Source organism: Dioscorea cayenensis, chromosome 19 (assembly GCF_009730915.1).
Source record: "Dioscorea cayenensis subsp. rotundata cultivar TDr96_F1 chromosome 19, TDr96_F1_v2_PseudoChromosome.rev07_lg8_w22 25.fasta, whole genome shotgun sequence".
In the NCBI taxonomy this organism is placed as follows: Eukaryota; Viridiplantae; Streptophyta; class Magnoliopsida; order Dioscoreales; family Dioscoreaceae; genus Dioscorea; species Dioscorea cayenensis.
This window is the reverse complement of record NC_052489.1, coordinates 28264836-28278739: the sequence shown is the minus strand read 5'-3', so window position 1 is coordinate 28278739 and position 13904 is coordinate 28264836. Positions and strand designations below refer to the sequence as shown.

At 33.5% G+C, this 13904-nt stretch overlaps 1 protein-coding gene across 3 annotated transcripts; it reads left to right on the top strand.

Annotated features, from left to right (window-relative positions):
* The first annotated feature begins 1180 nt into the window (after nt 1-1180).
* LOC120249600 (MADS-box protein JOINTLESS-like) lies at nt 1181-13596 on the top strand. 3 transcript variants are annotated; one of them, XM_039258169.1, is made up of 10 exons: nt 1181-1335; nt 1590-1791; nt 3264-3342; nt 12250-12311; nt 12405-12504; nt 12692-12733; nt 12836-12877; nt 12988-13127; nt 13266-13318; nt 13399-13596. In XM_039258169.1, the coding sequence occupies exons 2-9, from the start codon at nt 1610-1612 to the stop codon at nt 13291-13293; spliced, it is 675 nt and encodes a 224-aa protein (XP_039114103.1). In that variant the 5' UTR covers nt 1181-1335; nt 1590-1609; the 3' UTR covers nt 13294-13318; nt 13399-13596. The 3 variants fall into 3 exon arrangements, with proteins under 3 accessions (XP_039114103.1, XP_039114101.1, XP_039114102.1); XM_039258167.1 differs by having other exon boundaries at nt 1185-1335; nt 13266-13596; XM_039258168.1 differs by having other exon boundaries at nt 1186-1335; nt 1594-1791; nt 13266-13596.
* The last annotated feature ends 308 nt before the right edge of the window (nt 13597-13904 follow it).

Below are 13904 nucleotides of genomic sequence, written 5' to 3'. Positions count from 1 at the left end.
CATTCCCATAAAACAATGGCGTCCATAGTAATCATTTAACATTACACTCAATAGTCGTTTTCAACCCAGTACAATCTTTGGGTAGTACTGTTTTTCATCACTATTGTCCAACTGTCTCTTTTTTTCTTTCATACCTTTCATTTTTGTGGAGGCTCTGTGAACGTCCACAGAGAACATATTTGCAGACATATATATTTCCATTCCGAAGTTAAAAAAGTTATACAATATTCTTTTATTATTTATTTAGTAAATAAAATTAAAAGAAGAAAAATAATAAACCCACTATCCAACGTAGTGGATTCTTAGTTAGACCGTGAATGAGTAGATCCATAGTCAAACCTTGCTCTTGCGATTAGTAATATGGCTCTTAATTCAGGTACTATTTATAGTGTTATTTAAATGAGTTTGGGATGGGTCTTTTATATAAGGAGTTGTATTTGTCCTTTAAAATTACATGTCAAAAAAATCTTTAAATTTAGTGTAATTTTTATATATATTACTGGATGTATATAACATAGTTTTATGGTCTCATATAATGTTTGATTGGGTTAATAAATTTGTAGAAAGTTAATGTATCATCATAATCCATAGTTTTTATTTTTACGAATTTTTGAGTCAGGACAGTTGTTGCCATCAAGTAGGAAGGACTTTCTTGGGTTGTGTCAAAATCATCAGCTCAGTTCCAAATCAACCACACCGACCCAGCATCTCAATCGTGAAATTCAGCCAATCAGATCTAAAAAAGTAAAGAAAAACGAAGGACATGAAACGAGAGCCACACCCCGAGACGCGCGCGCACACGTTCACATTCCCAAGTCAAGCATGTAGAAAAGCAGTGTAACAATAATAATAATTATTATATTCTGTAATTATATTCCGCCTCCAAACTCTATCCAAGCCAAAGTGAAGTGAAGCAAAGCCAGAGCCTTTTTGAGCTTCAGCTCTTTTCCAAAAATCAAAGCCAGAGCCATCAGCCATACATACTTATCTCGTTTGACCCAAGAAGCAATGCCAGATGATCGTACGGTGAGGGAGAGAAGTAAAGGGCCCCACAAAGCACATGGATCTATCCATCCGCCACCAATAACAATGGAGAAAATAAGCCATAGAAGGAAGGATTTGAATAAAGAAACACAAAAAGGTTTCCTCCCACAAAAATTAAATAAATAAAAAAAAAAAAGAAAAAGCGAAGGGTCTATCCAATGAAAGAAGAGGAAACAAGGACTGCGCGCATGAGAGTAGATTTATACCAAAAAAAGGCTCTTAACCCCCCTTGCCCCCTTTCTTTCATCTCCTCTCCAACAACAACCCCAAATTGGATCTCCATATAAACAGGTACTTTTATGATAGACCCTTTCTCTTGATCTCTTCCCCTTAATTAGATTCTCTGATTAATTTTTCTTATATAAATATATACATGTATCATGTTGTTCTTATTATTATTATTATTATTATTATTATTATTATTATTATTATTATTATTCTCTTCATCTTTTGCTCTGTGTGTGTGTGTGTGGTCTGTGTGTATGAGAGTTGTTAGACTGAATTATTTAATTTCTTGGAATTGATGATTGATTGTTTTGAAAAAGAAAGAGAGAAGCAGAGATCAATGGCGAGAGACAAGATAAAGATAAAGAAGATAGACAATGCCACAGCGAGGCAAGTGACGTTTTCTAAGCGCCGGAGAGGATTGTTCAAGAAGGCTCAGGAGCTGGCAATTTTGTGCGATGTTGACGTTGGCCTCATCGTCTTCTCCGCTTCAGGGAAGCTCTCTGACTACGCTAGCTCAAGGTATATATATATATGTGTGTGTATCTATTTGTTTGATAATATATATATTAAGAAAAAAAAATCATGCATTTTGATATTATGGTTGATGTTGATGTTCATGATCTTTGGCTTGATCTCTTAGTTTTGATATTATCGTTGATGATTTACATATATAATTAGTTAAAGAAGCTTTCTCTTGCAGTACTTAATTTGTCTACTTCTTTAGTTCCTGTACTTAATAATCCATTGTTGTCATGGGATATTTGCACAATATTATTCCAGCAGCAACTTCTTTGAGGATGACAATGACATATATATCATGTTACATAGCATGGATACATGTCTTCTTTTATGAATTAACTCAATTAAGTTGAAGATTAACAAGAATACAAATTCAATACTGTTTCAAGACGTACACAATTTGCTGGTTTTCTTTTGAAGACATATTTATTACGCATGAAGTTGCTTAAAAATTAATGATGATATATATTTTCCCATAATACAAAAAAAAAGCTTTTATGAATTTCTTGGAAAGCCATACCAAAAAAATTGTTAACTTTAGAATCACAAAACTTGTAAAATATAAATCAAAAAATATTTATGACACACTTAACCAAAACATATCTTTCTTCGATGTTTAGTAAAAAAAAAATATATTTATAATTTTCAAAACAATTTTTCAAAGTTGCAACCTTTGCAAATAACCGTTGAAAATTGATAGTTATTTCATCAATGATTATAACCCTTCATGTTGCATCATTTCATTATAATAAACCATTGTGTCCTTTGATTATGAGCATTCATGAATGATTGCACACTTTCACTCTTTCTTTTAATAATTCAAAAAAAAAAAATTCATTTACAAAATACAAAAAATCTCATGATCAACATTAATATATGTATATAATGTACATTCTTTGGTCAATCATCATTTATAAAATACAAAAAACTCTCATGATTAACATTAATATATGTATACAATGTACATTCTTTGGTCAATTACTTAATTTTGCCACTAATTTTGTTTCCTCATTCAATCTGAATACACTTTCAAGCTCACTGTTCAAATCTGTCATTCTTTTTGACAGTTTTCATATACATATACATAAGTTACACAAGGCTATTAAATTGCTTCTGGAAAGCTTTTTAAATTAACTAGGCCTGCATGAAGCTTTTAGTATATTCTTAATTTGTTTCTGCATACAGGTATATATTTGGAGATATCATGTGCATCTTCTTATAGGGAAAAAAAGGAGAGATGTATGGAATTGAATTAGAGTTTTATAGAATTTCTATATCCATAATATGTGAGAAAGGGAGATCTCTTGTACTTATATACTGTTATGGTATGCACAGTTATATGCTGTTGGCTTGTATTATTTCTTGCAAAAATTAGCTTAAATTCGTTTTACATAAGATACTTGTAATAATTGTAACAAGCCAATGTGAGTGTATTTTAACTCAGGTCTTCTTTAATTCATGTATCAATGAAGCATGTGTGAGATCCTTCATAAGCACAGTATACAACCTGACAACTCTGTGAAACCAGATGAACAAACTCTGGATTTACTCGTAAGCCCATTCTAACGTTTTCTCTTTCATATTCTCATTAGCTGACTAATCTGATTAATGTTCTTTTCATCCCTATTGTTACTAGTGTAGCTTTATATATATCTCCGTAATATTACTCATTTATGTTCGAATAACTTTCCAATTAAGACTACAACTTCTTTATTCCACGAAACAAGTTACATATTTTATTTGAAGTTCAAAATTGAGAGGAACATGAATATATATGTTCACTTTAAATGAGAGATGAGAATGTGTTGTTTTGCATGTAATGGTACTTCCATGTATGCATGCACGTGTCCTGTGTTGCATGAACTTCAATGGGCCCACTTGGATATTTCTTTTTTAATTAGGACAAATTAATGAAGCTAAAATGGATTCTTATATGTTTTGGTATGTTAAACTTGCTAAATTAGTTAGATATACAACTAAGAGATAAAGGTTTAGGGGGTTTTTATTGTTGTTAGAACAAACGTGCAAGCTCATTGTGTGTGCTAACATGCATGAAGTCAAAATTAACTCTCGAAGTTTTAGTATTTTGGTGGTTCAAATGCAGTTAACCCAAATATTTAAAGTAATTAAAGTGTTTTCAGGTTACATTTAGTAAGCCAATCTGGTTGTCTAGCTAGGCTCGATTGTCTTCTATAAGTTTGGATGGAAATAGAAAATATAAATGATTAATCACTACATATATATCGATGTTTTGCTTAGTCTTTGTGATTTTTTTCTACTTTGGGACTTTAATTTATTCCTAGCCTTCATAAGTAATGGCTCTTTGCATGCCAACTCGTTAATAATACAAATCTGTCCGTTATTGCATATAAAAATATCAAAGAGAAAGTTCAAATATTCATAACTTCTTAAAAAAAAGTTAGGTTTATTATTTTAGGTTACCTTTCTAACACAAGATGATAAAAGATTGCTGAGAAATAGAACAAGGATTAATAGGAAAACCTGAAAGCAATCACACAAAGACACGAGATTTAACGAGGTTCGGCAGAGTATGCCTACATCCTCGAAAGCGGAGCGACTGTTGATTCTCTTATTAGAATTAATTAGGGTTACATATTCCATGTATATATATATAAATCCTACCCGGCATAATTTACCAAAATACCCTTGTACTGTACCGCGGGGGCACCTGCATGTTCACCTTTATATATGAGCCATATATAACAATCTCCACTTAGGCGAATATACCCCATGGAGATTGAGAACCAGGGAGTATCTCTTCATCTTGATAGGTTGGGTGCCATGCCTCCTTAGCATTTAGAGACATAAATCAAATCCAAGCAATGCTTGAACTTCTCTGTAGTTACTGTCTTTGTGAATATATCAGCTGCATTCTCTGAGTTGTGAATCTTCTCTAATAATATCTGACCAAATGCCATCAATTCCCTGATTTTGTAAAATCTCACCTCAATTTGTTTGGTTCTAGCATAATAGATTTGATTCTTTACCAAATAGATTGCACTTTGACTATCACAATGCACTCTAACGCCACTTTGCTCAATACCCAATTCTCTAACTAGCTTTGTAAGCCATAAAGCTTCTTTAGCAGCCTCTACAATTGCAATATATTCTGCCTCAGTTGTAGACAATGCTATAATAGACTGAATAGTAGACTTTTAACAAATAGGCCCTTTTGCAAGAGTAAAGACATATTCTGTAGTAGACCTCATGTCATCTAAATCTCCTGCGTAATCTTAGTCCACATACCCCTCAACTGAAAGATTACCCTCTTCACTGCCAAACACAAGACCATAACCTGCAGTGCCTCTGAGATACATGAAAATCCATTTGATTGCTTCCCAATGTCTACCAGGCTTTGATATAAACTTACTAACCTGGCTAACAACATGTGCCACATCTGATCTTGTATAAACCATAACATATATTAGGCAACCAACTACACAAGCATGAGGAACTGAAGACATGCCTTCAACCTCATTTTCTGATTTTGGGCATTGATCTTGGGAGAGTCTGAAGTGGGCAGCCAATGGAGTGCTAATTGATTTATCTCTGTTCATACCAAATCTGTCCAACATATTCTCAACAAAATGTCGCTGAGATAATCACAGTTTCCTTGAGCTTCTATCCCTGCGTATCTCCATACCAAGAATTTTCTTTGCAGCTCCCATATCTTTCATATCAAACTCTTTCCCCAATAAGGCTTTCAATTCTATTACATCACTCATATTCTTCACAGCAACTAATAAATCATCTATATACAGTAGTAAAAAAATAACAGAACCATCATCAAGGCTTCGAACATAAACACAACAATTATACTCACAATGTTTGTAGCCAATCTGGATCATGTACAAATCGAACTGTTTGTACCATTGCTGTACAGATTGCTTCAAACCATAGAGTGATCTTTTCAGGCTGCAATCCAATTGCTCCTGCCCAGGTTGAACAAAACCTTGTTGTTGCTCCATGTAAATCTGTTCTTCCAAATCACCATGAAGGAAAGCTGTCTTCACATTCATCTACTCTAAGTGTAGATCCATCTGGCTACCAAGGCCCAACACTACTCGGATAGAAGTGTGTTTGACCATAGGAGAAAAGATCTCATCATAGTATATTTCCTTTTGCTGTGAGTACCCCTTTGCCGCAAGTCTAGCCTTAAACTTTTCCCCTTCTTTTTCTGATAATGATTGCTTTTTATTGTAGACCCACTTGCACCCAATAGCCCGCTTACCTGGAGGAAGCTCAACCAGCTCCCAGGTTTTGTTTTTATGAGAGACTCTTATCTTTTCAACCATAGCACTAAGCCACTTATCTTTATTTTGATCACTCATAGTTTTTTGGAAAGAAGTAGGATTTGCATCACTAACTTTAAGTGCAAAAGCAACTAAATCTTCAAAACCATATCTAGTTGGTGGCTTAATTGTGCGTTTGGGTCGTCCCAGTTCACCATCTGAAATTGATCTTTCGTCTTTTTAACTTGAACTCTCAGCCTTTTCAGGTTGTTGAAGTTCCACCTCCATCTGCACTGTATTTTCTCTTTTTTTTAACTAAAATCGGCATATGATTTTTACCACTTTCCTACAACATGGATTGCTCATCAAACACTGCATCTCTGTTGAGCAGCATCTTCTTCGCCATTGGATTACAACCCTTGACCCCTTTGACATATCCCAAGAAGATATATCTTTTAGACTTTGGATCAAGCTTGGACCTTTCATCATCAGGAATATGCACATAAGCCAGACATAAAAAAATCTTTAATCCTGAAAAATCAATGTCATTACCTGTCCACACTTCCTCTATGGTCATCCTATCCAAAAAGGCCCTTGGTAATCTGTTGATAAGGTAACACGCTATGTTGACTGCTTTTGACCAGAAACTCTTTGAAAGTCCTGCATTCAACCTCAAGCATCTTGCCCTTTCAGCAATAGATCTGTTCATCCTTTTTGAAACACCGTTCTGCTAAGGTATTTTGCGAACCTTGAAGTCCCTCTGAATGCCCTGGTCCTTACAAAATTTCAGAAACTGTGAATCTGTGTGCTCCGTGCCATTATCTTAACTCAGATTTTTAATCATTCTGCTAGTCTGGTTTTCAACTTCTGCTTTCCAGGAATTGAATTTTGAGAAGACTTCAGATTTGTGTTTCAGAAAATATACCCAGACCTTCTATGAGAAGTCATCAATAAAGGTCACAAAATACTGAGATCGCCCTAATGACAGGTCTCTGGTCGGCCCCTATATATCAGTATGTACATAATCTAGAATTTTCTCGGTTGTGTTTTCCAACCTTGAACTTCACTCTGGATTGTTTCCCCATCAAACAATACTTGTAGAAGCCTAATTTGCAACAACTAACTTCCTTGAGCAACGTAACCCTCGTTTGTGAAGAGCAACCATCCCAGTTTCACTGAGATGACCTAATCTCATGTGCCACAGAAAGGTTGTGTCATGATTTGATTCTGCAACTGCTGCTCCACCTACAACTATATTCTTAATCAACTTGTAGATGTTCCCAGCAGACCTTTTTGCCTTCATTACTACCAATGCACCTTTGCTCACCCTAATGCAATCATTGTTGGTTTTATAACCAAAATCGTTCCCATGCAGAGTGTCAAGTGAAATCAAATTTTTCTTCAATTCCGGAACATGCCTGACATCATATAAAGTATGGACAACGCCACCATGCATCTGAATTCGAATATGTCTCTTTCTAGCAACAACACATGCATTGTTCTTGCCCATGTAGACAAAACCGAGAGACTGTCTAATGTGTATGAACTGAACGAGTCTTTGTTGGGAGTCATAAGGAAAGAACAACCTGTATCCAAAACCCATGAGTCCGATGGCTGATATGAGGAAACAAAAAGAAGATAACCATTGCTGCAATCTGAATCATTTTTCTGAATTATGTTTACATATTTTGATGAATCATCGATTCTTTCTTCAAACTTCTTCTTCTTTCATTGGATAATCCTTCCGAATATGCCCAAACTGCTGACATCTGTAGTACTGTATAGGTTTTCTGCCTCTGGATTTTGACCTAGAATTTCTTTTTCCAAAATTTTCTTTCTTTGCTTTCTTCCACGATCCTGATTTTTTCACATAAAGACCTTCCGTCACATAACCCTCAAAATTACTCTGTTTGCGCTGGTTATAGGCCAACACTGTAGTAGTAATCTCATCTACCTTTACCGTATCTTACCCTATGTGGGTGTCATCACCAGCTGTTCGTATGAAGGCGGTAAAGAGCACAATAGTATCATTACCTTATCCTCATCTTCAATCTGAACCTCGATTCTTTGCAAATCACTGATGGTTTGATTGAAGTAGTTGATGTGTGCCGCTAGATCTCCACCCTTTTGCATCTTTAACCCATATAGCTTCTGTTTTAGATATAGTTTATTTGTCAAAGATCTTGACATATACCGGGCTTCCAATTTCTTTCAAACCTCCATTGGAAATGAGAGATGCATGACTTGATATAACACATCATCTACCAAACAAAGCAGAATTACCGCTGCTGCTGCTCTCGCCTACAATTCCTCCCGATCGGCATCATCCATGCCTTGAAGGTTTAGTCTCCCACAAAGCTTGCAGCGTCCTTTGCTGCGCCAACAGATCGTTGCCTTCTGTTGCCATAAGTTGAAGTTCCTAGTTCCATCGAACTTTCCCACATCAAACTTCGTAACGATATTCATCATCTTCAACAAACCTCTCTGATACTAATTGTTGAGAAATAGAACAAGGATTAATAGGAAAACCTGAAAGTAAGGGTAAATTTTTCTAGTGAGTACTTAAGTTTAGCCTTATATCAGTTTGAGCACTAACTTTCAATTTGTATCAAAATGAGCATCAAATTTTAATTTCATTTCTCCGGTGCGGTAATTGGGGGTTTCTGGTGGATTTTTGCTGATGTGGATGCCAGAAAGCTTACGTGAATGCCTTAAGTCCACATCACCGACTCGCTAGCTCAGTTACTTAACCAATATAATGTTTTTTTGTCCATGTAGGATGTACACGTCAACTATTGTACGTCCTACGTGTACAAAAAAAAAGCCACATTGATTAAGTGGCTGAGTTGATGAGTTTGTGACATAGATCCAAGGCATCCACGCAAGTTTTCTGACTTCCACATCACCAAAAATCCACTAAAAACCCCCAATTACCCCACCGGAAAAATAAAATTAAAATTTGGTGCTCATTTTGATACAAATTGAAAGTTAGTGCTCAAACTGATATAAGGCTAAACTTAGATATAATTTATTTGTCAAAGATATTGACATATATCGGGCTTCCAATTTTTTTCTAACCTCCACTGGAGATGAGAGATGCATGATGTGATATAAAACATCATCTGCCAAACAAAGCAGAATTACCCCTGCTGCTGCTCTCGCCTACAATTCCTCCCGATTGGCATCATTAATGCCTTGAAGGTTTAGTCTCCCACAAAGCTTTTAGCATCCCTTGCTGCGCCAACAAATCGTTGCCCTCTGTTGCCATAAACCGAAGTTCCCAGTTCCATCGAACTTTTCCACATCAAACTTCGCAACGAGATTCATTTTCTTCAACAAACCTCTCTGATACTAATTGTTGAGAAATAGAACAAGAATTTATAGGAAAACTTGAAAGTAATCACACAAAGACCCGAGATTTAACGATTTTCGGGAAAGTATGCCTACGTCCTCGGGAGCGGAGCGATTGCCGATTCTCTTATTAGAATTAATTAGGGTTACATATTATATATATATATATATAAACCTTATAGTACAATTTATCAAAATACCTATGTACCACGTTCACCCTTATATATGAGCCATATACAACAAAGATGAATAAATTATGGAGATTTATCTTTTTAAACAAATGGAACAAATGTATATACATTACATTTCAAAACGTACACATAGGACAATGACAGTTTGTGCACTCTCACCCAACCAACAAAGAGATTGAGTTGTGCATAAACTCACTCCTAGCTACAGCCGTAGATTTTTGACATTAGTGTATTTAATCGGTAAAAATTTACAAATAAAATTTTTTGCATTGGACCAATCTTGCTAGATCAAAGGACTTTTAATGGAGAAATTTGGATAAGATTACTAACTCTTATTTCAACTTAATTTAACTTAGTAATAGGATTTTTTTTAAAAAAATATTATTCTTAATTAATAGTATTCAAAATGGTCTACACCCTATTAATTGGTTGTGAAACATTTTAATCTTGTAACTACATTAATTTGATTTTTACACAATTTCCAAACATTTTAAAAAGATGTTTTCTCTGGAAAAAAAAATAAAAAATAAAAAAATCTTGATGGCTTTGATATGCTATAAAGTAGTAGTTCAACTTGCTGCTACGGATCTTTCTTTCTTGTGCCTTAAATCTATATATGTATATATATATATACATTTAAACTAGCTATTATGTCTGTATTAACAAAAGTGTGACTCTATTTTTCCATATAATTAAAGTTAAAAGAAAAAAAAACAATTCAATGAAAAATAAAGAAGAAAATTTGAGAAATGTAGACTTCGACCTTTTTAAGACCCAGCCCAAAGTGGAAGCATGCCTCTCCAATAATGAACGAGGCTCCCAATCAGTAGTTGCTTAATGAAATTTATAGAGATAGAGGAAAGAAGGTTCCGGATAAAAGGTGAAGTTTATGGGCTTAGTAGTGGAATGTTCCAGATAAGACAGCTCATGGAGTCATTGGAGTGAGAGAGAAAAAGTTTCATACACAGAGAGAGAGAAAGAGAGAGAGAGAGAAAAGTTTGCGGAGAAACTTCTAGTTAAGAAAAGTGGAACCTTTTCTGTGATTGAAATTTCTAGAGTTATTAATAAGAGGAATGATGGTTAACATCTTAAGCAAGGACATTTAATTAAACCGCCGCATTGAAAATCGCATAACATAAAATATGATTATGTTTGCTCCATTAATTTTCACTGTTCTGGGGAAAAATATTAGTGTAAATTGTATAAGAGTAGTAGAGGTGCAGATTTTTAATCGTTTGATAGATTTAAACTACTTTGGTAACAAGTTAATTTAAAGTTTTTTTATTAAAACCAAACCAAATGAAATGATTCATATGGCCAAATCACCTTTTGGTCTATTAACATCGGGTATTTTGTGTAGGGTTTTTATGTCTTGTTAAAAAAAATAGGTTAAACCTCAACTCATATAGGGTGAAAGCACAGGTGTGTTGAGATATTAACTTCACACACTATGCACCCCTAATGTAGTTTGCCCTTTTATCTTAAAAAAATTCATATAACAGTTTTTTTTTTATGACAACTATCTCCTTGGAACTATTTCTTTGTGTTGCCAATATCATATTCTATTAGGTGTTAAAATCGATTAATAATTTACGTGGTTGTATATATCATATTTATCTCTATTAATTAATACTAAGTCCCAAATTTAACTATTTAGATTCTATTTAATAAAGTAATAGTTTTTATTAATATTGTTTAAGAAAAGTAACCCAAATTTACCTATAAAAATTAGTTGCCAAGTAAAAAATATAAATGACTATTCTAAAAGTTTTCCATGTCTCAGATTACTCATCCACATAATTAATTTAACCTTATTAATGTATTTAAATTTAACTTTATTAATTTATTTAAATGTATTGTTCTCGTCAAGATCGATTGAAAGTGTTCATAAAATTTTAAATTTTAACTATTTTTTTTACCCTTTATGAATGATTAAGGTGGATACTTATAATAAGACGGAGGTAGTGAAAGAAAATTGACCCAAAAAAATTTGGGCTTATTTTCTTGCTAATATATTTTCAAAGGTGAGATGAATAATTACAACTGACAAACATGTTACATGACAAAATAAATTAAGAGTCCTATATCAATTACTTTGTATATAGGTTATATCTATGTGCGTATGTATGCGTTGCGCATTTTTTTCATTAAAACCGAGTCAAATGAACAGATTAATCTTGAGCGGAGAACATATATAAGTTTATTTGAAATAGAAGGAACGCAGTTTGTTTTAGTAACTTATAAAAGCATGATATTTTTGTGGGCCATTATATTGTGTCTTAGTAAGTCCAAGTTCATATATATATATATATATATACGTTCTTGAATGCATTGATTGAGTGTTTAGACTCGCAATCCATGCTTATAATATCATACGATCATAGAGGGTAAAAAAAAACAGAATATATATGTTGTAAAGAATAATGAGAAAAATCAAACCACATTGGAAACATGAAAGTCTTGAATTAATCTTTGAAAGAAATTCAAATATATATATATATATATATATGCGGTAATTTAATATGTTTGAAGACTAATTATGATTTTCTTCATTGTATTGTACCATATATTGTACTATATATATAAGAATGTCTCCCTGCATTTCTAATTATTGAAATGAGATGGAATTGTTACTGTTTTTTTATTTCATTTTATTTCTTTAGAAAAACAACAGTGGCTATGCAGCTTTGATGAAAGATTATGCTGATCAACTTCGCCAATTGAGGTTAATTAGTTCTTTCATATTATTTTGGTATAAATTAACAATCATCAATTTATAATTTTATGTGGGGAACTATAATGCTTTAAGCCATTGCAGACAAATGAGAGGGGAAGACCTCCAGGGATTAACTTTGGAGGAGTTAGTGCATCTTGAGAGAACAATTGATATTGGATTAGCTCGTGTGATTGAAAGAAAGGTATATGTACATGATATTAATTACTTTATATGAGTATTTATATAATTACATTATTGCTTTATATAGTTGTTACTTCCCCTTAGCAATATTGATAGTCTCTGTTGTTAATATGACTATGTTTTTTCTCTCTTTCTAATAATGCACATTTACATTATCCAAATATTTTCTAATAACCATCTGTTTTCAGGGACAACAAATAATGGAAGAGTTAAATAGCCTCCAACAAAAGGTGACAAATATAAGTTTCTCTTAATGCTCTTATTTCTTATTCTCTTTGGTTTTCCTTTAAATTAAGTATCTATGTATGTATTGATTGTCTGCCATATTGAAGGGAATGCAATTGCTGGAGGAAAATAAGAGGCTGAAAGAAAAGGTCTTTCTGTGTTTATTTCTTTTGCTTGATTTATAATGAGTGTGCATGCATGCATGCATTGTTATATGTATAAAGAAATGCTATAACATGGAGTTTGAAGAATTAAATAGATGGAGGAGATGTGCATGGTTGAGAAGCAGGCTGTGATTGATCATGACCCAATGAATGGTTTCCATGAAGATGTCCAATGTTCCTCTGAATCAGTTCCAGAACATTGTGATCAACCCTCTGATACATCACTTAAACTTGGGTAAGAGCTTGTCAATCATTGAAAGCCCCTTTTGCTTTCTATATATAGAACTGGAGTACAGGTTTTGGAAAATAAGAAAATTATCAAGTAGTGATGTGTTTATCTTCTTCTCTTTTTTTTTATAATTTGTTTTTGAAGGCTACCAAGCTCTGATCACTGGGAGTGAAGAACAAACAGCATGCAATGCATGGGTATGTCCTTAAGTTCTTAACAGTGATTAATGAAAGCTTTGAGATTTTTAAGTGGAGCATGTAATTTGTTGACTTTCCAGTTGTGCGAATGCTCAGATGGTCCTACATTTTGGAATAAAAAGTTTGTTTCATGAGTTGATGACAACCTGGGCATCACTGTTGCCCATGAAACATGTCTGTCATTGAATCTCTCCTTTTTAAGTGGCAATCTTGCTACCATGAAATTGAATGGTTCTTGTTTTTGTTTATTTATTTCTGAATAAAATTGAATTGAAAGATGGATAAGCAGTGAACTCATCATCATCATCAACATATCTGTATGTATGTGCACTTATATATACTAAATATAAAATATTGCTTGTCTTTTATTTCAAAAAAGGACTCATATTTGTCTGTTCTTCTGCCAACTTATATATATATATATATATGTGTGTGTGTGTAGTAATGAAATGATGTTCTTTGTTAAAAGATGAGTGTTCTTGTATTAGAAAATGTGTATCCAAAAGTTCTATATATATATATATATATATAAAATGATGTTCTTTGTTGAAAATGTGTATCCAAAAGTTCAATATATATATATATA